Source organism: Sphaerodactylus townsendi, linkage group LG01 (assembly GCF_021028975.2).
Source record: "Sphaerodactylus townsendi isolate TG3544 linkage group LG01, MPM_Stown_v2.3, whole genome shotgun sequence".
Taxonomy (NCBI): domain Eukaryota; kingdom Metazoa; phylum Chordata; class Lepidosauria; order Squamata; family Sphaerodactylidae; genus Sphaerodactylus; species Sphaerodactylus townsendi.
Window position 1 is genome coordinate 160,775,801 of NC_059425.1, and position 27,999 is coordinate 160,803,799.

The following is a 27,999-nucleotide window of genomic DNA, read 5'->3' on the forward strand; positions in this document are numbered from 1 at the left end:
GCAGCACGGTGCGGGGCCCAGCAAACCCGAGGCTATACAGCACATCATGCACAATAAGGAGCAGCCTCTGGTGAAGCAACGTGGGGTCTATTTCTCTCGAGGCGCTGAGCTGGATCTCTTATTAGACTGCGGAGCCTTCCTTGGGGAATTACAGGATCTAACGTCGGCAGGTAAGGGAAGCCAGCCACTTGCCTTCCCAAAGGTGTTTGGGGGAAAGGCGGCGGGATCCCTGCCTGGGCTTTTCTGCAGCATCTTGGGGAGTTTGCTTGCCCGATCCTGAGCTGAAGAAGGCAAACTTCTCTGGGATCAGAACAGCAGGGCTGCGATTTGCTTCATCAGGAGGGGACTGAGCTTCTTGTAAAGTGTAGCAGTCGCTGCTGGTTGTCTCTTGGCTGAGCTCGCCAGATATTCCGAAGTAAGTAGAAACGAGATGAGCGAGCTGGCAGAAGTGATCCCATTGATGTAGATGCTTTTTGGGAACAGAATGCTTTAATTGTCATCTGCCAGGTTTGCATGTTTTAATTTCTAAAATCAATTTGAGGTGGTAGCAAATATCTTTCCCTCCAGCATTCTTGAAGAGCTACTATCAGATATTCTAAATAAAACAGAAGTGACTGCAACTTATCACAGGAAAACGACATTTTAAAAAGTCAAGCATTAATAAAAATTGGTTGTGATGGTTTTTCTGGGCTGTGTGGCCGTGGTCTGATGGATCTTGTACCTAACGTTCCATCTGCATGTGTGGCTGGTATATTCAGAGGTGTATCATGGAGGGAAGTCTGTTACACACTGTGTCCATGGAACAAAATCCACCAGATCACAACCCAACAGCCCGGAAAACCCAGCCCAACCAGTTGAATTCAGCTGTGAAAGCCTTCAACAATACATTAATAAAAATTATTTGACCAGTTTGGGTTAGTCTGGAAGATACAAACTTTTGGGTTTTACAAGACAAGTTAGTCAAAACAAGCTGTACTACTTTGTAGATTAAAATCAGATGCCAAAAGTTCTCATAAAATGGCACAGGAGACACAACTTTGGATTTTGCAAGTATGTTGTCATAGAAAAAGTTTCAAAAGCTCACTCTTGGGTAGAAGGTTATGAAGGGGAAATAGACACTATATTTTGAGAGAATTGTGGATGGACAGCTGTGTCTCTTGGAAGCAAAATAAAATAGTCCAGCAGCATCTTAAAGGCTAACAAAATTTATTCCAGCATAAGCTTTTTTGAGTCAGATGCATTGGGATCCATTAATCTTTTCTGTGATTACTAGTTCTCTGGATAGTCTACTATGTAAAAAAAATTGCCTCTGGGCACACACAGTGCAAGGCTGGACCCTATGCTCTGAATCCTGATGAGATGAAAGATTGCCTGTTTGTGACTAAATGGCATATAGTTGTTTAAATGGTTCTTCACATTAAACAGAGTAGCATGTTTAGAAATAAGCTATTGGATAGTTACTTGACAGCAAGTTTCTTTTAAAAAACTGATTTCCGTTTAGTGTGTTAACTATAAATTATGCTTTATAATCTCATTTGATCACACAGTTGTCCTAAGACAGTGGTTCTCAACCTTCCTAATGCCGCGACCCTTTAATACAGTTCCTCATGTTGTGGTGACCCCCAACCCTAACATTTATCCATTTTACAGATGGGGAACACTGATGCAGAGAGTCTTAGGCGACCCCTGTAAAAGGGTCGTTCGACCCCCAAAGGGGTCACGACCCACAGGTTGAGAACCACTGTCCTATGATGTGGTTCATCATTCTAGCTCATTTGCACTTTGCAGGTTAGGAAACCAGGTTGGTTTGCCCATCATTATGCCGAGTCAGGATTTTATCCCACCTGATCAAATAGTTAGGGAGAACATTTAAGGCAGGGGCTGCGGCCAGTAGACCAGCCTCTGCTTAGGTTCCAGGTTTACTCCCCAGCACCTCCAGTGAAAAAGATTAGGTAATAGGTGATGTTAAAGGCCTCCGCTCGAGACCCTGGAGATGATCTGGTAACAAGCCCCTCTTGCTAAGAGTAGGGTTCTTTATATTTACTTTCTATGAAGCTTTTTATGGGCAATTTCTAGTGGTGGAAATTTTGTATTCCTCTAAGCCAGCAGTTCTCAACCTGTGGGTCATGACCCCTTTGGGGGGTCGAACGACCCTTTCACAGGGGTCACCTAAGACCATCGGAAAACACATATTTCCGATGGTTTTAGGAACCGAGACACAAATAATTTTATGGTTGGGGGTCACCACAACATGAGAAACTGTATTAAAGGGTCACGGCATTAGGAAGGTTAAGAACCACTCTCTAAGCCAACTGAATTCAGTGGACTTGGAGGGTTGTAAGTTTTCTTAGGATGACACTGCAAATACTTTAAAGAAAAATATAAAGGTGGCATCGCTCCCCAATCCTAATGTTATTTTCAAGAAGGGCCCTGATGTCTTTCCTGATAGACAGGATCAGATCATCCTTTAACCTGCAATTCACAATGTGCTTGTTTGAAACTAGCCAGTTGCATTTGTCCTGACTTGGATGGCCCAGGCTGGTCCAATCTCATCAAATCTCAGAGGCTAAGCAGCAGTGGCATAGTGGTTAAGAGTTGGTACACTCTAATCTGGAGAACCAGGTTTGCCACTTGAGCTGTGGAGGCTTATCTGGGGAACTAGAATAGCCTGTGCACTCCAACACATGCTAGCTGGGTGACCTTAGGCTAGTCACAGTTCTTCCGAGCTCTCTCAGCCCCACCCACTTCACAGGGTGTTTGCTGTGGGGGGAAGGGAAAGGAGATTGTCAGCACCTTTAAGTCTCCTTACAGAAGAGTAAGGGGGATATAAATCCATACTCTTCTTCTAAACAGAATAAGCCCAGCTTAGTATTTGGATGAAAGACCACCAAGGAAGTCCAGGATCCCTGTACAGAGGCAGGTGATAGCAAACCACCTCTGAACATCTCTTGTCTTAAAAATCCTATGAGATCCATATGTTGAGTGCGACTTCACGGCACTTTCCACCGCCAGTTATATTTCAGTCAGTAACACTGTTCTTGGACATTTTTACCATATTATTACTTTTGCAATCAAAAGTTGTAGATTGCAAGGTCAAGACACTAAGGCCTGGAATGGACTCCTCCCCGCCGACCAGATGAAACAACCCAGAACAGGAAAAAAGGGAACTATTGACTTCTGTTTGCTGGCAGTCAGGCGAAGGTCACATTTAATTCAAGAACTGAATGGGAAGGTGACTTAATCCTCTCTCTCCTCTGTTCTTCTAGGCTGATATAGTAATTTTTCTACTGCCTTTGAAAAAGTTAATCTGAAACAAACGGTTGCCTCTAAACTGACTGCTTCTAAGGTTTTTTTGTGTGTGTTCTTTTTGTCAACAGTGACTGAGAGTGAACAGGACTTCTAACACTATGTCAGAATTCTGGTTAATCTCGGCACCTGGGGATAAAGCAAACCAGACGGCCTGGGAAAGAATGACCACTGTGACTCTCAAAGCCAACCTGTCCAACAACAGCAAGTTCACCATCCCTGATCTTAAGGTAAATAAGGGAGGAAAAAGGAGAAGAAATCAGGACATCAGCAACATGGAAGGAGGAGGGAAGGAGTGGAAACATGTTTCTTTCTTTGGGGTAGATATGCACAAAAATGCAAAAATAATTGTACAAGAAGCAAGTTAAGATATAGTTGACAAATAGCTTCATGTTGCATTTGTTCTTTTTGATGTGTCTTTATATCAAGGATGGAAGCAATAACTCAATTTTGCATAACTAATAAATAGGTTAACTGCTAGCAGACACAATTTTACTTGGATTTCCATTCACTGGAGATCTGTTGTAATTGACCTAAATAGACATAGTCAGCCAGTGTTTGTCAAAATATTGAACTGGAGTTCCCGCCCTTCCCAGTCATGACAGCTAATGGCAGGTTTGGAGAGAGATGATTTTGTTGTGGAAACATGTGAGCAGGTTAGCCTTTTTTTTTTTTTGGCAGCATCACAACTTCTATCTACCCCCCCCCCTTTTTCCTGGCTACTTTTTAGCACTAAATAAAATTTTGAGATCTCCAACCACCTCTGTTTCTTAAAAAATATATATATCACCATTGAATTCAGTGGGACCTACTCCCAAGTGAACGGTTGTAGGATTACAACCATAACACTCACTTGGAAATGTCCTGTAAGATTTAGCATAAATATGTGAAGGATTTGACAGTAAACAAAACTTTAGTCAGATAACAACTCTGCTTACCAAGGTTTGAACTTTGATGTTGGTAAACATGTGTTCATTTTCTTTGTGAGAGCACTCTAGCTCTTATTCAGCCTCAGCTGTGACCTTGCTATATAAACTGTGTTCAGGCTTTTCTGTCAATACCCTTTTTTATATAAGGCCGTTTCCGCACGAGGCCTGGGGACACGCCCCCCTGGCCCTGCGTGCCTGCTCCAGCGGCGCAGGGCAGCAGGAGCTAATGTCCCAGGCCTCGGAAACATTGCCATGGAGGCCCAGGGACAAGGTAGAATGTGCCGGGTGGGGCTGAAGTGATCTCCAGAAGCCCAGCTGCCCGTTTGCTCAGCTTGGTGGCCCAGTGAGTTTCCCAACAAGAGAGCTTCCGAAGCTCTGGGGAAGCGCCCGGCCCAGCGATAATGATTTTAGGCGGTGGTTGGGCGGCGCGGCTGCGATGCAGCAGCGCCCCCTGTGCGAATGGCGGCCTGGAGACGGCGTTTTTGCCATTAAATGCCCGTGCAGAAACGGCCTATGTCTTCACTGATAGCCATGTTACAGAACCAGTGGCATAGACAAGGCATGCAACCCAATCCGTATAGGGGGGAGCTCTGTGGCGGCTGGGAACAGTGTGGTGAAGGCGCAGTTGTGCTGCCTCTTTGGGCGATGCAGAAAGGAGAAGGAAATTAAAAAACCCCTCCTGCCACAGATAGCCCTGCCACAGATAGCCTAAACAGGCTTTTGCCACACTTTTAGGTAGTGTAAGTCCGCGGCCGTGGAGGTGGGGCATTCCCTTGCTGGAAGCCAATGGAAGTCAACTAAAGTCAGCTCCATCCATGTGAATGCCAACACTCCCCACCTCCAGTGCCGGTGTGCACTCAGATGCTGGCGCAGCTCCTGAGTGAGGAATAGTGCCAGGTGTGGCTGCCTCAGAGCTGTGGGACACGCCCCCACAGTGCCTGCACATCAATGTCCTCGCTTTCCCTACTGGCGTAGGTGCCCTTTACTCTGGCAGAATGACCAAACTCACTGGCAACTCTCTACTGCTCCTTCTGGCTAACCCCCCCCCCCATTTGGATTGGGCCCATAGACATTTAGGGCTGTGGTTCTCAACCTTCCTAATGCCGCGACCCTTTAATACAGTTCCTCATGTTGTGGTGACCCCCAATCCTAACATTTGTCCATTTACAGATGGAGAACACTTATGCAGAGAGTCTTAGGCGACCCCTGTAAAAGGGTCGTTCGACCCCCAAAGGGGTCCCAACCCACAGGTTGAGGACCACCTATTTAGGGCAAGCTCAGTGGCAAAACATCTGCCTGGCATGAAGGTCCCCGGTTCAATTCCCTGGCATCTCGTGTTGAAAGGACCAGGCAGTAGGTGATGAGAGAGACCATTGCTGGAAGCTCTGGAAAGCCTCTGCCAGTCAGAGGAGCCCACATTGACCTTGATAGAGCAAGGGTCTGATTCAGTGTAAGGCAGATTCATGTGGCAAAAGACTATGACATCATACTCATGAGACTGTGCTTGAGGTTCAGTTTCACACAAAAGGAGAAGCTAATTTTAAGAAAGAACAGATAGGAGCAATTTATTTGGCCCCACTGCTTTTCAGACACCTGCGTTCCCCACCACTGGAGTTAGTAGTGAGAGGGTTATTCATTCTCAGGATAAAATATTCATGTTTCCTCCCTACTGGATTTGGGAAGCAAACCCTGCACTTATTCTAGCAGTTCAGGATGGCACTTGCAGTGTTTTACATTATGAGTTAGAAACATGTAGAGGAACCAAAAAATGGGAAGAAGGCTGCACTGATATATTATCATGAGACAGTCTTTGTTACTCAGAATAACTTCCCAGCATCAAAGCAGTATCTCATCCATTTTCCATTGAGGAAGAAGTTTCCCAGGCTTACCATACGTATGCATACATATTTGATAATTTAGATATTTGCCAAATAAAGATTGCTTAAGCAGAAAAACAAAAAGATCTGATAGGCAATGGCATATTGGTGGTCTATTTATACTTTTTGCATTGCCTTCTGCAGGTGGGGACCCTGGATGCTCTTGTTGGCCTCTCAGATGAGTTGGGGAAACTTGATACCTTTGCTGAAAGGTAAAATAGACTTTATTTACTACATACAGCTAGCAACTAGGTGCTGTTTTCATAGAACACAGTGTTTCTGTGTTGACCTCGATCTGACTTGTTCAGCCAGAGCTGGCGGATTTGATGTTATCATGTTTAAAGGAGGGCTGGTCTAAAGATGGCCTGAAATTTGCATTTTCCATTCTGACAGGGAAATCCTAAGAACGGCTATTCCCTTCTAAATCCATTGAATTCAGTGAATTTAAAATCCTGCATTGGATTGCACTACAAGCCAACAAGAATTCTGGAATCCTCATAGATCAGTGCACATTTCTGTTGTATACCATAATACCCAACTGGGAAGCTGCTGTATGAAAATACCCTAGGTGGAAAATAGTTTGCCTAGTACAACAAAGACAGTGATAACAAGAAGAATCCTCATACAAAGTGTCTTCTGTTCTCTCCTGTGCTATTTAGATGATTTTCCTTGACACCATCTGATTTTTACCTCTGGGCTCTATATATTTGAAGAGCCTCCTCCACTAAGATGTCAAATTATGGCATTATAGGTCAATGTATTTCCAAGTATAGCTGTGAAGGCTGGTATTTTCATGTTGGAAACCATCACCTGTTTAGCCTCAATTGTTTAGAACTGGTGAAAGGGGGTGGGGCTTGAACAATTTATGGATTGTCCATGCAGGATTCTAAGATAGATTTGGTAATGCACAACCCTGGCCCAAACCCAGGTTCTTGTTGGGGTCTCCATGGCTCCTTCTCAATTATCTTCTGAGAATGATCTGAGGATTATTGGGAAGCCACCATCTTCCTATCTGTCTAATCTTGTCTTTCATGCCCTCCTGTAGCTTTCGGGATAACCAAATTGAGCTATCAATTCTGTTGCCCCTGTCCTATACTTCACCAGGAGGGAAGAAGTGGAGGAAGAAACACCAAAGTAGGAAGCAGAAGAGAAGATAGGTGTTCTCTACCACTAGCGAGGGTGGCTGGGTTGAGGAGTCCTGTGTTGATGAGAGGGGGTTTGGGTCTCTTATACTGTCTTCTGCAAGTGGATGCACAGAAATATATTTGCCTGACAAATGTCCTAATGATAGGACAGGTGAAGGATTGCCAAACTTCCCATAGGGCCTAGAGCAGTGATGGTGAACCTTTTTGAGACCGAGTGCCCAAATTGCAACCCAAAACCCACTTATTTATCGCAAAGTGCCAACACGGCAATTTAACCTGAATACTGAGGTTTTAGTTTAGAAAAAACGGTTGGCTCTGAGGCGCGCGTTACTCGGGAGTCAGCTTGGTGAAGCAAACGTGCAATTCTTCGAATGGGTGAATCACGACCCTGGAAGGGTTTTACTTTCAAAGCTCTCAGCCGACCATTGCCAGCAGGACCGGAGCTTTTACTCCCGGAGGTAAGGATCGCATGGCCCAGGCCACAGCCCTAGATGTGTGTGTGGGGGTGTGTGTGTGATTTTCCGCCCCCCCCCCCAATGATGAACTCTGTGCACGTGTGCCCACAGAAAGGGCTCTGAGTGCCACCTCTGGCACCCGTGCCATAGGTTCGCCACCACTGGCCTAGAGTCTCCCAGAATTACCATTGGCCTCCCTTCTACAGAAAACTCTCTTCATTTTATCCTCACATCAATGCTGAGAGTTAGGTTAGGCAGAGAGAGAGAGTGTGTGTGTAACTGGCCTAAGACCACCTAGGGATCTTTGTGGCCATGAGGGGATTTGGCCCTAGCCTAATACTCTTAAAAACTAACTCACACAGGTCACAGGTAACCTTTATTTTTAAGCTCTTTCTGTTCACCTTTGCAAGTCATTTTAAAATGGGCTCACAAGAAAAATAGAGAAAGCTATTTGATAAGGGAATGATTCAAGAATGAAGAGCCAGGAAACGTCAGAGTGCCAAATGCCTTATTGTGACATGGAAAAATACTCTCTCCCTGTGTAAATAAATAATAAAAGTACATGGAAACAATAGACCCTGAAAACGCTTGCCCTTGCTCTGCCGTCCTGGCCAGAAGCGGTGCTGACAGGTTTCTGCTGCCTAGCTAGGTTTACCAGGCTTCTCACATGTGTTTATCTAATAATAGTTCCACCACCAGTTCCATATTTTAGTGGAGCAGAAATATAAATGTCCACTTCTTTTGGCTAGCTTCTTACCAATCGCTTTCTAAGTGGGCTTAGGTATCTGTCATATTAACCTTTGAAACTACAGGTCCCTTTTAAATATCCACTGTTCCTTCAGTGGTGTATAAAATATGCTGTTCAATGTCATCATTTGTTTGGCTTTGTGAGAATTAGTGCTGCATAGTGGGTGAAAATGTGAATTGTTACATCCTTAGTTCAGATCTTACCCTAGTTAAATACAGCCTGGTCCTTATTTCCCAATATGAGTGTAAACATGGGGCTTACTCTGATGAAGATGTGTATAGAATTGCTGTGGTATAAGTAGCTAGAGTCCAGGACTAGCATTCGGGAGACTCCAGTTCGAATCCCCACTCTGCCATGGATGTTTGCTGTGTAACTTTGGGCCAGTGACTCAGCCTAAAGATTCTTTTGGTCCTCACTGGGAGAGAGGGAAGGGTGAGGTATGAAGAAGTATATAAATAAAAACCTTTAAGCGAGCCACTATTACCTCATTTCTCTTTCTACTCACTACTCCAGTCTGAAATATGGAGACAATAAAATTGGGCGACCTTTCAAGGCTTTTAAATAAATAGGAGTGGAGTACTAGTGTGTTACTTTTTCACAGTTGGTATCAAAATGACAGGGTTTTCTGGCATTTGATTATTTTTGCACTTTATTCTTACTAGTGACACATATCCCTGTTAGATCAAAATATAACACACCCTTAGACCTAAAAATTTAAACTAATAAGATAAGTTATTTGGGGTGATAGGTATTATTTCTGGATTGTGCTACTGCCAACTAGAGCCAAGCTAAGCCTCAGATTAGGCTTGTAGTTTGCCCATCCTTGGTGAGTAAACCTCTTCCCTTGGCCCCAATCCCCTACCCTGAATAAACTGAGGAGAAAAAACGGTCTCCATAGTGATGCTGTAGGAATTTCCTCATATCTCAATAGTCTTTATCATAGAGGTGAAGAGAAATTCCTAGAGTGTTGTGCAAAAATGATGTCACATCTTCACCAAACTTGACCTCCCGTCATTTGCCAAGTAAGTGCTGGCAATCCTACTCAGAAGTATTGTTATTGTTGCAGGCCTTTGTAAGAAGTGAATAGCAGTGAAGGATAAGGCAATGGATATACATCTTGTGAGGGGATGTATAGGTTTTATCTACCACCTTTAACGAACCCTTTTGTGGAAAACCACTTAAATACAAATCCTAGATATGCTTCCCAATTGGACTACTGCATTGAATAGCAAGCTACAAACACAGGCCGTTTCCGCACGGCGGCGGAAACGGCTGGGTCGGCGCATTCCACGCTGACCCGAAGACGCTGGGACCGTCCGCACGGACGGTCCTGGGAAGAGGCGGGGCGCCGCGGAGCGCCGGCGCCCCGCCGACCCCGCGGAGCGCCGGCGCCCCGCCGACCCGGCTTGTCCCTGGGCCTCCGGCATGTCGCCGAGGCCTGGGGACACGCCCCCTGGCCCTGCGCGCCTGCTCGAGCGGTGCAGGCCAGGGGGGTGTGTCCCCAGGCCTCGGCGACGCACCGGAGGCCCAGGGACAAGGTAAGTGCCGGGTGGGGGAGGCAGCGTGAAGCCGCTGCCGTTCGCTTGGCAGCGGCTTCACGGCTGCGTATTCCCAAATAGAACGCTTCCCAGCATTCTGGGAATACGCCAGCTTCAGGCCGGGCGGGCGGCGCGAGGGCGGCACGGCTGCGCTGCAGCTGTGCCCCCCGTGCGAATGGCGGCCTGGAGACGGTGTTTTTACCGTCTCCAGGCCGTCATTTACTGCCCGTGCGGAAACGGCCACAGTAATTCTCCATTTTGAATGTTTGACATATACGAATGTTTGACATATCTCGAGGTCTTGTTTGTAAACTTTAAAAGCACTACTATGACAAATGTGTAGAGAGTTGATTGAGTTCTTATATAAAACGTTTAAATAAAAATAGTTTGGAATGTCACACCAAAATTTGCTTTGCATTATCACTACACTGTTTTCTATTTATGTGATTCCATTTTCTACATTAACATATCATGTCTAATACTTCTGCTTTGTATTGTCGAAGGCTTTCACGGCCGGAATCACTTGGGTGCTGTGTGGTTTCCGAGCTGTATGGCCGTGTTCTGCTAGAACACGGCCATTCAGCCCGGAAACCACACAGCACCCAAACTTCTGCTTTGTTTCAGACTGCTGTAATCCTAGTCCTATTGCATTACTTATTAGGTGCCTCATCCTATTGTATTGGTTTACGCTGTGTAATTTGCCTCTCGGGGAGAAAGGCAGACTATAAAATCATATCAATCAACAAATAAATGTATGCATTTTATTGTTGTATTTGAACAATCATTAATTTTTTTTATTTCTCCTAAGCGTAATAAAGAAAATTGCTCAATATATTGGAGAAGTTTTAGAAGACTCAAAAGATAAAGTGCAGGAAAATTTGCTGGCAAGTGGAGGTAGGTCCTATAATATCATTATGTTCTTAAAATGTTGTGCTTGCTTGTTTATTATTATTAGTATCCAGATTCCAATAAGAACAGATGCTATTAATTATGGTCAGATATTTAATAAATGTTGCTATTCTTGCTGTGGAAATAGCTTCTTGTGGCTGTTTTCATTCTGTGACCTGGATGTAGGCAAAAAGGATGTGGTTTGATTTGTCCTCTGTTACAAAGAACGGCTTAACCATGCATCCAGATCTTTTATTCATGGCTTCCTGAGCCCATTCTTTAGTTTTTATACATAATATTCCGCATGCAAATAGCCCCCAAACCAGATCAAGAAACTCCTTCCTTTGAACAGCAGTGAATTATGTTTAGTGCTGTGTACTTTATCAGGAGCCTGACCCACAAATGTAAGTCACCTGGCACTAGTAGCATAAATGTAACAATGACTCTAGGAACACATAGCTGAAGTAAGAATTTGGAAAAGTGGTGCATGGCAGAAGGGAAATTGCAGGCTAAATTAGAAGCAGAGTGATGTTGGCCACACAGTTGTTTAAATCAGAATTGCGGGACTGGAGTTTAGATTCCATCTAGTATTCTGTTTTGCTGTGTTATTTTTAATATTCAGGTACCATTTACTGTTAGTGGTCTATTTGCTTTCAAAAGATAGTGTCCCTCAGTGTTGTTGACTTTGTACATAATTCCAGTCCAGTCAGAAACCTGGGACAGGAGCTGTTTGGAGTCTGTCAAACCTCCATGGGAACAAATGGATTTATCTGTCCTTTATCCAGAGGACAATGGATTCCAGCCCTTTGTTGGCTAGTTCCCTCACCTCTCCAGTGCTCTAACAGGAGAAAACTACTTTTTGATTTATTGTCAAAGGCTTTGACGGCTGGAATCACTGGAGTGTTGTGGGGTTTCCGGGCTGTATGGCTGTGTTCCAGTAGCATTTTCTCCTGACGTTTCGCCTGCATCTGTGGCTGGCATCTTCAGAGGATCTTTTTTTATTTCTTTTTAATTATTTATTGAAATGCCACATGTGCAAGAGTAAGGAACAAAGCGGAATTCTTCAACATAAATCTCTTAAAGGCAATAACCATGATATTTAAGCCAAATATCTTAATAATCAGTCCTGCTTACTGTGTTTCAGGAATGAAGAATAAAATGAAATTTCTAAAGAGTATGTGGAGCATGGGTGACTTGTGTTTTGCAAGCATGTGTTGATGTATTTAATGATAGATTTGAGTCTACATCTGGTTGTAGGGGTACAGTGATCAGGTTACGACGGATTTCTCTAACAACCACCTCGTAGCAGGATCACCATCTCCCTATGACTCAGATAACAGCAGGCCTGACATTGTTTGTTATTCTTCTCCCCTTCCCGCAAGTTTTTCAGCTTGTCTTTTAACCACTCTGCATGCATAACAAAAGGAGATGGGAATAGTGTCAAAGTTCTTTTTGTGCATCTGTGTGTTTGCTCTTGTGATCAACTCTTGTGAATTTATGATGAGTTTTTAATAAAGCACTAGATTAACCACTTAATGACTGTCCTTCGCAAACTAGATGTGGTGATAAATGTACAGTTGCCATTAAAAATAGCAGTTGTATGACTAGTTCCCACCCACCCCACTGGCAACATCTAGATGAAGCTGCCTTCTGCTGTGATGCTATAACATTTTATGTTTCTCTGCTCCCATTATTGTTATGGCGGGAGTGGGAGAAATGTGGAGTGCTGTGACATTTTGATGTGAGGTGAGCCATCCTGGATGTTACTGGGGAAGGGAAGAACTAACCTGTTTTCCCAAAAATAAGACAGGGTCTTATATTAATTTTTGCTCCAAAAGATGCGTTAGGGCTTATTTTCAAGGGATTTCTTATTTTTTCCCCATGATTTTGTGCACCCCACGTAACCAGATCAGCTGCGCCTGAGAATCTGTAACTAGGGCTTATTTTTAGAGTAGGGCTTATATTTCAAGCATCCTCCAGAAATCCTGAAAAATCATGCTATGGCTTATTTTCGGGGTAGGTCTTGTTTTCGGGGAAACAGGGTAGAATGTCAACTGATGTTTATTGTCACATGAAGTTTGGGACTATAAAGTCTATATGGGAACCGACAAGGTTAGTATATATTTGGTACAAACCATTAACATTATTAGGAGTTTTGTCACTGGCTTCAGCAGGATGTGCCCATTCTTCTCCAATGCTGAGGCCCAGCACACTCTAATGAGTATAGAAAGCTCTTCTGCAAATAGACCGTCCCATTCATTTCAGTGAAGGCACAGCTCTCTGTGTGAAGAGGCACACACAAACACATTCTCTCTAATACGCTGTTATTTTATCCTTTGTCCAAGTAGGTCAGGGAGACCTACATACTCACTTCTTCCCAATTTTTTCCTCAAAACAGCCCTGTGAGGTGGATTTGTCTGAGAGACTATGGCTAATCCAAGGTCACTCAGTGAGCTTCAAGAACGAGTTGAGACTGGATTCTGGAATTTGCAGCTCTTAGAGCAGCACTCTAAGTACTGCACAACATAGGGCAGTGGTGGCGAACCTTTGGCACTCCAGATGTTATGGACTACAATTCCCATCATCCCCTGCCAGCATGGCCAATTGGCCATGCTGGCAGGGGTGGTGGGAATTGTAGTCCATAACATCTGGAGTGCCAAAGGTTCGCCACCACGGACATAGGGCTTTTGTGAAAATTAATTGGCATGGGAACGCCATATGTAAATTGAAACCAACCATCACCAATGATAGGGGTGAGGTGGTTGTAAAAGTCAAAGGAAACAATGATATAGTATATGGAAAAATTATGTATAATTTAGACTTGTATAAAAACAAGAGCATTCATCACATTTTACCTTATTAATGTTAACTAATTAGTTCTATCTGATTTTTACCAGCTGTTAAAACAAGCCAAGTGCCCCGCGTGTAACAAATCTCTCACTGAGAATGCTTCATATGGAGAATTTCTTCATAGGGTTTGAAAAGATGTGGAAGACAGGGGGATTTGTCTAGTAATTAATTGAAGCTATCAGTTGACATGATATCGTGATGGATTTTAACAAATACCCAAGACTAGATCATAAGTAACTCTGGTTTAATGGCCTTCCAACTCCATGGTCTGATATAAGGAACATTATGTCCTTGTTTTGTTAATTTTGGACCCTTGCAGACCTATGCACTGTGCTTTCAAATGTACATACAAACAGAAATACTGCAGTATGGCATCCTACAGGATAAACCTGGATTCTCTCTGCCTTTTCAGTGTCTCTGACGGAGACTGCACCTGTGGCTTTGTTATGTACCTCCGTGCATTCCTTCAGGCATGCTATTTATTTATGTATGCTTGAACATTTAGGCAGTCCAAAGTACATTTATTGCCATGTAACATTTTTTTAAAAAGAGTAAATTTTTCATTATTCCATGGGTGAGCTTTGTAGTGACATAGTCACCAGGTAGTCACCGGTCAATCACTGCACAGAAAGCTTGACTGTGGAGATTTAGCAGTGCAGCCCCATAACACAGCTACTCTTCTTGTTATGTATGTTTTGGTATGAAACCCAGTTTGTTGTCTTTTGGCAAAGGTAAGCAATCTTATACATATTTTATGTAACAGATACCAAGGTGGAGTCTTTTGGCTGTAGGGTTCATTGCTTCTTGTTCATTCTATGCACATTAGACTTTCCACACCCAAGAAATCCAAGACTGTAAAATGATTCTGCAAAATGACAACAAACTAGGCTACAGAAACTCTAGGGAAGGAAATCCAGGCACTGAAAAGAGCCCAAGTTTCATGTGATGAAAGGAGAGGCTGCTGAAACTGCAGAGTTCATCTGTAGAAAAGAGACAGCTTTTTTCACATATGCAGGGCCTACATGCCTAATTGCTTTGATAAGGAATGATCAAAAGACAGCTTTTTATAGGCCTAGCGGGGGGGGGGGGGGGGGTTGCCACCAAGTTTCAGCTGACACACGGTGACCCCATAGAGTTTTCAAGCAAGAGACCTTTGCAGCTGGTTTGCCATTGCATGACTCAAGGTCACAACCCTGGGGTTATTTGGAGGTCTCCTATCCCAGTACTATCCAGGGTCAGGTCTGAGAGTGTGTGACTGACTCAAGGTTATCCAAGAAGCTTTCATAGCGTGAGTGCGGTTTTGAACTAGTGCAACATCTTATCCCAGTGGTGGCGAACCTTTGGCACTCCAGATGTTATGGGCTACAATTCCCACCAGCCCCTGCCAGCATGGCCAATTGGCCATGATGGCAGGGGCTGATGGGAATTGTAGTCCAATTGGCCATGATGGCAGGGGCTGATGGGAATTGTAGTCCATAACATCTGGAGTGCCAAAGGTTCACCACCACGGTCTTATTCACTGCATCATGTTGGCTCTCATCTAGCCATTATATTAACCCTATACTAAGACTTACCTAGGAATTCTCTTTTCTTTTTTTTACGTTTATGTATACCCACTGCCTTGGACACTCCATGGCTACTTAACATCTAGCTTTTATTAAAATTATTTTAATTAAACAAACTCAAGTTATATGATGGATGGCTGCATAAGGAAATGTACAATGAGAAGCACAAGGGTCTGGAAATACAAGCCAGAACACGAAAAGGTACAAGATGATTGGTTCATTATACAGCTACTTTCTTTTCTGAGGAAGATCAACACTTATACTGCAATCCCCAGGAAAGTTACACCCTTCTGAGATCACTGAAGTCTTAGATGTTTTGTTGAATGGTTTGGTTAGGATTGCAGAGTCCTAGGAGGATTTTGCTTCTCTTCCTTTAAGAACGGCTGAGAAGGGAGAATCTGTTTCTCCCATAACTAGCCACACATCTGTACTTCTACAGAGCTATTTGACCTTTTTAGAAAGTTCATTAGTTATTTCTCTACAGAATACCCAAAGCAGTATTGTTTAGGATTTACCAACACATCTGTTTGAAGATAGTTAAACCACAGCCCTTTTGTCCTGTGAAGAATCTTGCAGCCTCACTAATAGTTTTTAGATCAAGCAGCTTTTCTACCAATATGTGTTCTCATGGAACGCTGCTGACTGAGAGACACCACAGATTCTCCAAAAATGACTTCTGGTCTTCCTCTTAACTCATACCAAATAACACATGAAAGCAGATCTCATAACTTGTCTTCTTCCACGGATCCCTAAGGTTGATCGGGACACCTGGAATTGTATGTATCCCTCTAGTTCTCCTCTAGTTGGCACAGTTTTGAGTAATTTGTACCAGCAATCCATCATTTGGACAGATTTCTTAAGTACAATTAACTATTAATTGACTTCTTGATTGAATGTGTAATATGATTTTCTCCCTCTAAAAGGGAACAAAAGTAGCTGGCGTTAAGCCATAACATACAAAAACTATAATCCATGAAATCAGAAAATGTGGAAATTGTACAAAACATAAATGGCCTTTGAAAGTAAAGCTAACCAGTTGAAAACATTACCCTCTTCTGAGATGCCTACAGTTCTGGGCTTAGGCAGGCATCTTTAAGGAGACAGTTTTAGCATTGAGGTAAAACAACTGAAATGGTCTGGCTAGAAGACTTTGCAGTTTGATGGCTCACTAGAAGACTAGCCCCAGGGGATCTTGTTCAGAAAAGAAAGTGCTGAGCAAAAGTACTCATCAGATATGCTGGACCTACAGAAGAGAACGTTTGCTTTATTAATTTGGCCTACCATTACCGTATATACCGGTGTATAAGACGACTGGGCGTATAAGACGACCCCCCCACTTTTCCAGTTAAAATATAGAGTTTGGGATATACTCGCCATATAAGAGTACCTGACGTATAAGACAACCCCACACTTTACAGATGATTTCCCAGGGTTCAAAAGTACTTATACGCCAGTATATACAGTAAATGTTTCCTTAGTTAATAAGTCTATTAAACATTGGATTTAGTTTGTAATATTTTATTCTCTGAGAACAAGTTTATCCCTATGTATCTGATATTCTGAACTGAAAGGCCCAGACAAATAATTAGAATGAAATCAGTGGCAAAACTCCTTTGTAGTTAAATTAATTGTGAGTGAGACCTTAGGTAAGAATTAGATACTTGGTATTTTTGCATTTTCCATTAAAGTTTGAAGCAAACATTGATTTCAGCTGTATCTGCCTTGAGATACTGAGAGACAGATCCTATATGATGGTTTACAAAAACGGGATGTGGCTATTAAGAAGGTTTGTGTGAATATTCAGATTTGTCTGAATAAATTGTCTATTCAGCTTGTTCAAAAATGATCAGATGAGCTGAAACTGGATTTAAACAATCTTGTTCCTGGGATAACCTTTGCCAATGGAAATTCTGTTCATGTATACTCACGTATGGGACTAATTCCAAAAGCCAAGCATTGGATGCAAGCTGTTACAATGAATTGGACCTTGATTGAAGAATAATACTAATTGAAACTGTTACTGTTTACAGATATGCTTCTTTAAGTTAATTTATTCATATATTTTCAGTTGACCTCCTTAGTTATCTCACAAGGTTTGAGTGGGACATGGCTAAGTATCCCATAAAACAGCCGCTGAAGAATATTTCAGAAGTATTAGCGAAGGTAATAAAATCTTTCTTTTTCGTAGACAAATACTCTGAAAAATATGTTCTCATGATTAATAATGCAACACAAAATTATTTTTAATTAAAGTCAGTGAGAGTTTTCCTTTACTGAAAGGAAATCCAAGCACTATGCATGTATTCAGAGGCTTTGAATTTTCTTTTAAAGTAAAGTAACATGCCATGAAAAAGTCAGCTTATACCCGAGTATATACAGTAATAACACAATTGGACTGCAATGTTATGGTCTAATAATTACATGAAATGATGGAAGAGCAATGACCAGATTTTATCAGTGTTTTACAAAGGCAGTAGCAACTCAATATGGCTGACATTCAGACTGGAGTTGTGGGGTAATGGCAGAGGGTGAGCCTAAAATAGATCTTTGACAGTTTAGTCTCTGCCAGTTTTCTTAATACAAAAATACTGAAAAATAAACTCAACAGAAAAAAGGGTTGAATCTCAAATGTCTCTACTTCTAAAAATAACAATCATCTGTGTAGGATTTCAAGTAAAACATGTTTCACCAACCCTGAACTATCAGTGTCTACTGGTAATCTCAGTGGTAAAATCCACATTTAGTAAATACTTTTTTTGCATTTGTGATATTATATAAAACATCTAGATATGTAAACACAGAATCTATATTTCTCAACTTTTTTTCCCTTTTTATATTTAGCAAATGACGCAAATAGAAACAGACTTGAAAACCCGAGCAGCTGTGTACAACAACATTAAAGGAAACCTCCAGAATCTGGAAAGAAAAACAGCGTAAGTTTGTATATGTGCCACCATACTGCATGATGACAGTATATATAGCTGCAGGAATATGGCTTCACGAATAAGTAGGACCTAATTAGTGGCTGTAAAGGTAGAAAAGAAGAACATATATTTAAAACTAAATGAATAGATACAAATAATTTTTTTGGATAGGGGTTAAATAAAAAAATCTATTCCACAGAAGTTTTTGAAGAGTGGGGCTTAGCATGTTTCATATAAAAAATCAATGGCAGAGTTAGGATTCACATGATGTTGCAGACCTCCTTTCAAATATCCAGACATGTAATTGAGCTGCAAAAGCCACATACCCTCCAGATATTGACTGGATGAGGAATTATTCTACTAATAGTTTCTGTTTTAATCTTTTTTCAGGGGAAATCTCTTGACACGCACTTTATCTGACATAGTGCATAAAGAAGACTTCGTGTTGAATTCTGAATATCTCATCACTCTGCTTGTTGTAGTTCCCAAGTGAGAAACTTTGGTCCTCATGAAGATGGAGTAAAAATATTTATTTATTTGAAACATTTAGAATGGCACTAATAGAATGGTGATGAATGAGGCAAAGCTTAACAGAGCAATTCTAAGCAAAACTTTTCAGAAGCAAATTCAGTTTCATTCTGTATATCTTACTCCCAGGAAAGGATTTTTGGATTGCAGCCTAAACCATGGATTTCCTGAAACATAGCTCAGTTTTGTAGTCAATACACACATCAATGCCAGTTTCCAAAATCTATATGTGCACGTTTACCGGTAATAAAAAATTGCCCCAAGCACAATAACTGAGATTTCAGTTTGGATTTTATTAGTTTCATAATATCAAAAGCTTTCCTAATGTTGTCGCTTGGTGTATATACTAAAAAAGAATCATGAAACAAGACCTTTCTCGTACACATAAGCATTATTCTTTAAGTCTTTCCTTTCTTTTTGTTGCATCAGGTCAAGTTATGTGCAATGGCAAAAAACGTATGAATCACTCTCTGACATGGTAGTTCCTCGTTCTACGAAGTAAGTGAGAGTTCTGATTAATTACATCTTCAGCCTCATTCTTATAATTTACAATCAGTTAGCATGCTAACTCTCTTTTACCTTTCTGAGCCAGATAGAGTAAATGAGAAATTCAACACCCTGACAGCAAAGCGTAGACTTGCAAGAGATGATAGGGCTTGAATTCAGATTAATCCTGTTCCAGAGCAAGGCACAAGGGATTTACCAGAAGGAATTTAGAATCTCTTCCTTTCTGTATGATATTAAGTTTCCCATCCTGGCCTGTTCCGTGATAATAATGGAATAGGACAAGCAGGAACATCCACAGGAAGTAAGGATTCATTGAGAGGAAACTCAGTTAGGTGGGGGAGCCACTTCATCCAATGAGGATCAAGACTACTGTACCTTTAACATGTAGAAGGGGGAATCTGAACAAGTAAAAGAATAGCAGCACCTGTGACAACACAAGACTCCGCTGCCTTGTACTGCTTGGGCTCTGCTTGCTTATTTCTGATTTGAGCAGTGGCAAAACTGAAATGAGAAAGTATTTAGTATAAGTAATTTAGAATGAATACTTTAGTGAGGATTGTCCTGCAGCCTCTGAGACGATTGGACTCTGGTTAACCTGACAATTACAGCTTCAGTGAAAGATTAAAATAGATGCAGTACAAAAATAACACCACAGTCCCTCTTACAATCACACCAGATCTTTTACACCCCCACAAACCCACTTCCTCCATATCTCCTGTCTTACTCCTGCATTATTCCTGATTGAGACGACAGATGTTGCATCAGTGGGGAATCGGCAACATCCCCTTCCCTATTGTGTCTCCATCCTGTATGATAGTGGCCCTGGGCACAGAAGATTGGGACAGTGTGGGCAACAGGCCTGGTTAAAAGGGTCCTGTCCTCTTAATAGAGGCTGAATGCAGGGCAATGGCCAGTTGAAGCTTTTTGTGGAATGGAGGAAAATAACATTGCAGTAAACCTCTATTGAGAGGACCGTTTTCTCCAGGGCTGTCGGGAACCCTAGGTCAGTGGCTGCAGTATCTGCTCAGTGGCCTTTCCACTGTTGCATTGTAGGGTTTGTTATTTTAAAAAAACCCCACAATGTTGTTTTTTATAAGTTTAAACTTGCTTATGAACCATCCTGAAGCATTCTTCTATTAATCAGGGGAAAGTGAGAAACGAACCTGAGGGAAAAAATATCTCCAAATTCACATGCAGTAATAGTGTCCATACCTTCACTCATTGTAGTAACATGTCCCAAATAAGTGATGCCGGAAGAGGTAAGCTGCTTAGGCACCTTCCAAGTCCACTCAGAGTTCTATGTTTTACCCCTACAGGATGATTGCTGAAGATGCAGAGGGAGGACTTTTCACTGTAACTCTGTTTCAAAAAGTGATGGAGGACTTCAAAGCCAAAGCAAGAGAAAACAAGTATTGTTCACACTCCTTTAGTATGCCTTAAAAAGAGTAGGAATGCTTTAAGACATCTCTCCTAACCTTGTTGAACAGAAACTATGTGTACCCATAATGCAAAGATTAATCAATGGTCTTGAATTCTGCACTATTCTACACACTATTAATTTAAACCCATTTAATGTGTAAGAACCACATTATGTAGCCGGTTAAGTGCTTAGCGACGGTGCCTGCACCACTCCACCACGGTCCAGCAGTTCGAGCCCCCAGTGCGTCAGATATCTGGCAGCTGGCTCATGGTCAACTTAGCCATCCATCCATTTCTTGGTCGATAAATGAGTACCTAGCTCCGTGGTGGCGAACCTTTGGGACTCCAGATGTTATGGACTACAATTCACATCAGCCCCTACCAGCATGGCCAATTGGGAATTGTAGTCCATAACATCTGGAGTGCCAAAGGTTCGCCACCACTGACTAGCTCATAGCTAGGGGGCAAAGAATAGCCAGGGAAAGCAATGGCAAACAATCCCACAAAAGCGGCTTGCCTATAAAATCACTGCTCGCAGTGGAACCCCAGAATCGGACACGACTGAAGGGGAAACTTTCGGAGCAGTTTCACACAAGACATTATTTGTGCACATGTGCAAACATTGCTGACATGAGACAAAAAGAAAAAGAGAACCGTAACTCAAACAGGGACAATATAGATGTTATATTCGGTTCCCATATGGGGGAAAAGTACATTTAAGATCAGGTGAGAATATGTTTCAATGACATGGCTTCTAATCAAGAAGCACAGCAAATTACAGTTCTGTGAGGGGCTAAGGTTATTTTAAAGAAAGAATTCTTAGCACTCGAAAAAGTACTGAATGCTTTAGAATGGGAATGGAGAGAATGCTTTGGAATGGGGGTGGAGGATCAAGAATTGGTTTTGAGATTCTCTAAATCAGTGGCTCTCAACCTTCCCAATGCCGCGACTCTTTAATACAGTTCCTCATGTTATGGTGACCCCCAAACCCTAACATTTTACAGATGGAGAGCACTGATGCAGAGTCTTAGGCGACCCCTGTGAAAGGGTCGTTTGACCCCCAAAGGGGTCGCGACTCACAGGTTGAGAACCACTGCTCTAAATGCTGTAGCATGGGTGACTCTTAAGTCTAGTTAAGTCTGTACGGTTAAATCTGGTAATACTGCCATTGGTCCCAGAGCAATTAAACTATAGTCCATGAAACAAATTGTTGTTGGCATAAGTCAGTTGCTTTCATGGGACAGTGACTGCTACTTTTAATTGGAGTGTGGGTACTGTCTTACTGTCCAACTGCAATCTAATGCTACTCTTGAGTTTCTGGGAGGAAGACAATATATGCATTTAACATGGCATGGACCCCAGTGGGAGCAGTTCATCTACTCTTGATAAAACATTTTGAGCTCCCAGACTGTCAGAGCTCTGGGAATGCATATAAATGCTATACAACGTCCTATAGAGATGTAATGTGTGGATTTACTTGGAAGAGCCACCATACTTACATGGATTGCCATTAATTCCTTCCCTTGCATCTACTTTATGCCACTTTTAGCATTCCTTATTACACAACTAAAAAAAATACCAAGATAGACAATATAATTGTAAATGTGCAGATTTAATAAGGAATAGTTGCTGAATACCAATTCTTTGTTTATTTGTTTTAAGGTTCATAGTGCGAGAATTTTATTTTGATGAGAAGGAACTGAAATGTGAAAGGGAAGAAATGATGAAGTTAGCTTCTGATAAGAAGCAGCAGTATGTGAGTATATATCAAATTGACTGCCCTTGTCTCATGCTCACTGGGGAATCTGTTTTCATGTATCACCTAGCTAGTAGGTTAGGGTTTGTCTTTCTAATAAGAGAAGTATACAGTCCCTTATGTAATTTGCAATAGTCAGGATACTCTAATACCCTGAGGGCTATTTTCACTCAGTTGCTTTTTCTTACAGTAGTGCTTTGAATTTTTCTCAAGATTTCAACATGCTTTTAAAAGATTATAATGTATTATAATATATTATAATGTATTATAATGTATTATAATGTATTATTATTATTAATGTTTTATTACATCTGGGGTGAGCTTGAGTGTAACTGTAAATATTGCAAGCCAATATCAGACACCTATTAGCCAGTGCATGTGACGTTGAATTCTAGCTGCCTGGCTCTTGAAATTTTTTTTCTTTAATGCAGCCTGTGGTATATGACATAGAAATTGGAATCATGCGGTATCAGCAATATTAAGCAGTAAATAGGATATTCACTGAGATTGTACGTTCTTTGAGTAAACAATTTGGAAAATAGGGTATTTTGGTTTCTCAGCCCCCTCCCAAAAGGAAAATGTGCCAAAAGAAGCTCTGGGTTAACAAAACACATGTTCAGCACACTTTGTGCAACATTTTTTGCCCTACTGACCTCACTGTAGTCTTACCCATCCACACTGTTCACTGCATTCTTATATTATTAAATTAATTATACCCAAGTTGAACAGACAAGAATGGGTTTTCTGGGCTTTTAAAGTGCGCCTACTGGGTTAGATCCAGAAGTACATTTTCTCTAATGGACTCGGCTTCCTTAATGCAGGCTTCAGACCTGGTGTCTTCCATGGAAGCATTAGTACTAGCCCTGGTAAAAACAGGTCCCACACACCAAGCAGGCCACACTCTGGATTTGATTTTTGAGATGAAGGTAGATGTACACAAAGGTGCATGTACACTTCACAGACACCCAGACTGAGCACTTGCATAGATAGTTTGCTGTTCCTATATTTAGTGTAACTTAATTTGTTATCTAGCAAAGTTCTACAGGACAGCTAACTTGCATCTCTGTTCTATTATTTGCTCTGCTAATTCATTTCTACACAACACAAGGTTAAGGGCACAGACGTTTCCACAGCATATACTTTTGTCTTTGGTTCAAAGTGAGTTGCTTATATAAAGAAAGCTCCTAAAGAAGCAAGATGTCAGGTGAAGAAGAAGTGCTCAGTCGAGTTACTCAATGTAAACTTTTCAGCAAACATGAGGTGCAATTTACAAAATAATATGTCACAACTTGAAGCAGTCCGGCTCTACCTGCTCTTCATCATTTGAATGAGTGAAATTTGTTGATCTGGCAATTTGGTATGAAGCATGCTCTTGCTATTCAGATCTCTCCCAGTGATTGAACAAGAAATGCTCCAAAATCCCCATGAGTTGGGACTGTTTATAATGGCTGATTCCAAAGTATGCCATCTTCTAGCTTCAACAATAAGGGATGAGGAGAGTGCCCTTATTATGAGCTGCAAATTTGCTCGTGATCTTTGAAAAGACTTGGAAGAAAAATGCTGTGGAAAGTCAGCTAAGGAAATAAGACTTCCAAAAAGGAAGTTCCACAGTGCAAGAATGGAAGGAGGCGGCAATTTGAATGAGCATTTAAAATGCGTGGTTGACATGGTTATGCAAATCAGGGCAGCTGGAAAGGTTTGAGAGGATGAAGATGTGATTTCTATAATCCTGGGGTTTTTGGCTGAAAGTTTTGAAAACCAAGTGTCTGTGCTTGAGGCCAGAGAGTCATTGGACCTGAATTATGTTCTGAATTATTTAAGAGATACAGCGCAAAAGGAAAGCATCAAATGCAATGAAAGGCTTATCTGTGCTTCGACTGGATCATGCCAGTGAAGTAATTTGCTTTAACTGTGAAAAAGGGGGACATGTAGCTAAATATTGTCTTGAAATAAAATCAGCTGGGAGAGGCGGAGGGGAAGAACCAAGTAATCTTGTAGAAGACGAATAGAGGCCAAGCCCTTCCCTTGATGTTGCTTCCTGGCACTGGTAGAGGTTTACTGCCCTTAATGTGGAGGCTCCGTTTAATCACCTTAGATAGTAGTCACTGATAGATTCATGGCGAATAGGGCTGTTTCCCTTTGAATGTTGTTTATGCATGCGGCTATCGCTACATCCCCTAGCAGCAAATTTCCCCCTTAGTTTGTATTTTCCCCTTCTTTCTACCAGGAGGCAGAACCCTTGCCTCTGCTTCTTGGGACGGTGGATAGAGATTGCTATATTCAGAAGCAATATGGGTACCCCAGTTTCTAGAGGTAGGCATTTTAAAGCATGGCTTACCCTAGGTCATCCAAGGAGCATCGGTCAGCTACTGTAGTAGATCAGATAGACCACAAGTCTGACTCAGTAGGGGCCCTGAATGTACCACTGTGAGTTCCTTGAATGAAAACAGATACAAAAATAAATGAAAGTAAAGTGTTAACTTCTTTCCTACCAAAGGGTCCACTACTGCGTTGGCTGAAGGTTAACTTCAGTGAAGCATTTGTGGCTTGGATTCATATAAAGGCTCTCAGAGTTTTCACAGAATCTGTCCTCAGGTAAGGAAGTCAAAACATTAGGGATAACTTTTCTCAAGCACAGTATGCAAAGGTAAGCAATTCTGATTTTAAAAGGATTTCAGCACCCATTTACCCCTTTCCCAAAATTAACAGGATTTTAGTATGCTTGGTAAACCATGCCAATGCTGCTAAAATGTTATAAACTAATATAGAGAAGCCAAAAATGTTAAATGAGTAGCATGCAATGGCTGATGCATTTAGACTATAAAAATATCCATCAACAACACAAGGTTTGAGCCCACCATTTTGTTCCAGTGCCTGCTCATTACTCTAGACAGGGGTAGGGAACCTGCGGCTCTCCAGAGGCCATGCTGACAGGGGCTGATGGGAATTGTAGTTCCTGAACATCTGGAGAGCCGCAGGTTCCCTACCCCTTCTCTAGCACCAGGTTTCTACTGCTCGTACAAGACATATTTGCAACCCACAAGAGGGCGTTGCATCGACCGGAGGCACCTTGCACAAAAAGAATGTGTGGGGCCTGATGGAACAAAATGGTAGGGTTTACTTAATAGCCAGTGTTGACAAATGAAATATTTTTATGCTGAGCTCAAGGCCTCCATGAAGAAAAAAGTAGATGGAAACAGTTGAAATGCCTTTTTTTAAAAAATTGTCTTGAAAATGCAGTTAGTTCAAAATGCACTGGCCCGATTGCTGTTAGGGATCAGATATAAGGATCTTATCATCACTGGGCTGCAAGATCTTCACGAGCTGCCTGATTGTTTCTGGTATAGTTAGTGCTTACCTTTTCGAATTCTTTAATAGCCCAGGTCCAGGATACCTGAAGGACCACCTCCTTCTGTATGGTCCAACTGACTGTTAAGATCCTCTTTGGTGCTCTCACCAACAGGGTTGTGGCAGGAGGAATTAGAGACACAGCTTTCTAGGTGGTGGCACCCCATCACTTGAATGTAATCATCCTGGGCCTCTAGAATCTACCAGTTTTTAGGAGGTACTCTAAGCCACTGCTGTTTGCCAGGTTGGTTTTTAAGTGGTAAGCTAAGACACTGCTTGCCACATGCTTAGCAGTTTATAGAGCTAATGAATTGATGTTTTGTTCTTATGCTGTCTAATACTGCTGATCTACAGTTGGTACTGGCTTTTGTTTTATTTACAATAGGGCCTTTATTGAATTGCTCTATGTATCTGTTTACTAGTATGAACTTTCATTTTATGTCTTATTGTTAACCACTTTGCACAGATCATTACTGGGGCAACATACATATTTTTTAAATCAATAAATAATTTTCCATGATGTTATGGATACAATTCACTACTAGCTGACAGCTTATCCTGTAACATTATTTTAAAAGGTATGGGCTTCCAGTGAATTTCCAGACGATGTTACTGCAGCCCAATAAGAGATCTGCAAAGAGGTTGCGAGATGTCCTTAATGCAGTCTTCAAACATCTGGATGAAGTAGCGGCAGCTAGTATAATGGATGTAAGCATTAACTATTAAACAAAGGAAGCAATATGTAATGGGTGATCTTACAACTGTGGCTGCTGTTTAAACCAAATGCACAAAAGTCACCAAGTATTTCCTTGTCTCAGCCCCCACAATTCCTTGCTAAGTTTGAGAACTCTCATCGCCACCATTGTAAGGTATAAAAACAAGAAAATACGCAAGTGGCTGGGCAGAAAAATAACGATGTGAAAGTAGTTCGGATGATTTAGGATCTGTAGGTGTGACCACTTTAAGATACTAGTCAGTAGAACAACATCTCCTATTCATTCCTCCATCCTTTTCACCCAAAGGCCAATTAGGACTACTACTGCTCCAAACTTCCTGCTGCCTTGCCGTCTTCCTGGTCATGTGGGGGCCCAATTTTTGCGCCCCCCACATGACCAGATTTGCGCCCCCCACATGACCATCCACTGCATCTGAATGAGAGAGTGGGTAAGAAACCATTTATAAGATCTGTGAAAAACAACAGATTGTAAAGTGACAGAAAACCTACCCTGTTTCCCCGAAAATAAGACATCCCCTGAAAATAAGACGTAGTAGAGGTTTTGCTGAAGTGATAAATATAAAGCATCCCCCGAAAGTAAGACGTAGCAAAGTCTTACGTGCCCATCGACCAGAGCATGCAGCTGTGGAGAGGAAAAATAAGACATCCCCTGAAAATAAGACATAGCGCATCTTTGGGAGCAAAAATTAATATAAGACACTGTCTTATTTTCGGGGAAACTGGGTATATACTTCCTAGTTCTCTATAGTTTGTATTGTCTGTTCAACCTTTGTTTCATAGAGCTGCATTCTACCATGTATACCCTGTTAGCACCCTGGTCCTAAGTGAGTTGCGGGAGAGAAGTTTGGGTCTGTGGAAGAGTATCCTTTCACAAGAAACTTTTCTGTATAGGTTATCACAGATTATCTTGCCATCACCTACACTTACCACTGTTGGGTGTAATACTGTAATTAGAGCACACCATACAACACCTTTATGATACATCACCATTAATATGCCTGAATTTGTTTTCCCTCCAGGCTTCTATGGACATTCCTGGGTTACAACTAAGCAATCAAGAATATTATCCGTACGTCTATTTCAAGATAGACCTCAGCCTTCTGGACAGTAGCTAAAAGAAGCGTGACATACTGAAAAGCTGGATATGCTGTATTGTATTATCAGAGAACAACATTAACTCTGCTCCAAAATGTCCTTTTAATTTAAGGAGATGTTTTGACAGGGGCATAGCTCTGTAGTAGAATTGCTAAATATTATTACTGTACTCAAACTTGTCTTATTCCATTTTAAATGTTATGATTCAGAAAGCCTTTTTCTGAGCATGTTAGAAAATATGCCTCATAAGGCAGAGGTATTACAGTTTATTTATTTGTTTGGTCTTTTGTAAATTACAAAAAAGGTAGTTCTCAACCATGATTTTAATAAAATAAGATGCTATCTTGCAGCTAAAGGATAAACTGCTCTTTTAAGTAATTTGATC

At 41.7% G+C, this 27,999-nt stretch overlaps 1 protein-coding gene across 2 annotated transcripts; it reads left to right on the forward strand.

Moving 5' to 3' along the window:
* On the forward strand, window positions 1-27,976 carry ATP6V1C2 (ATPase H+ transporting V1 subunit C2). 2 transcript variants are annotated; one of them, XM_048498634.1, is made up of 14 exons: window positions 1-170; window positions 3,378-3,536; window positions 6,257-6,324; window positions 10,807-10,892; window positions 12,031-12,060; window positions 17,370-17,464; window positions 18,143-18,234; window positions 18,616-18,714; window positions 19,183-19,251; window positions 20,577-20,669; window positions 22,342-22,435; window positions 24,933-25,030; window positions 26,362-26,491; window positions 27,539-27,976. In XM_048498634.1, the coding sequence occupies exons 2-14, from the start codon at window positions 3,408-3,410 to the stop codon at window positions 27,632-27,634; spliced, it is 1,179 nt and encodes a 392-aa protein (XP_048354591.1). In that variant the 5' UTR covers window positions 1-170; window positions 3,378-3,407; the 3' UTR covers window positions 27,635-27,976. The 2 variants fall into 2 exon arrangements, with proteins under 2 accessions (XP_048354591.1, XP_048354602.1); XM_048498645.1 differs by lacking the exon at window positions 12,031-12,060.
* The last annotated feature ends 23 nt before the right edge of the window (window positions 27,977-27,999 follow it).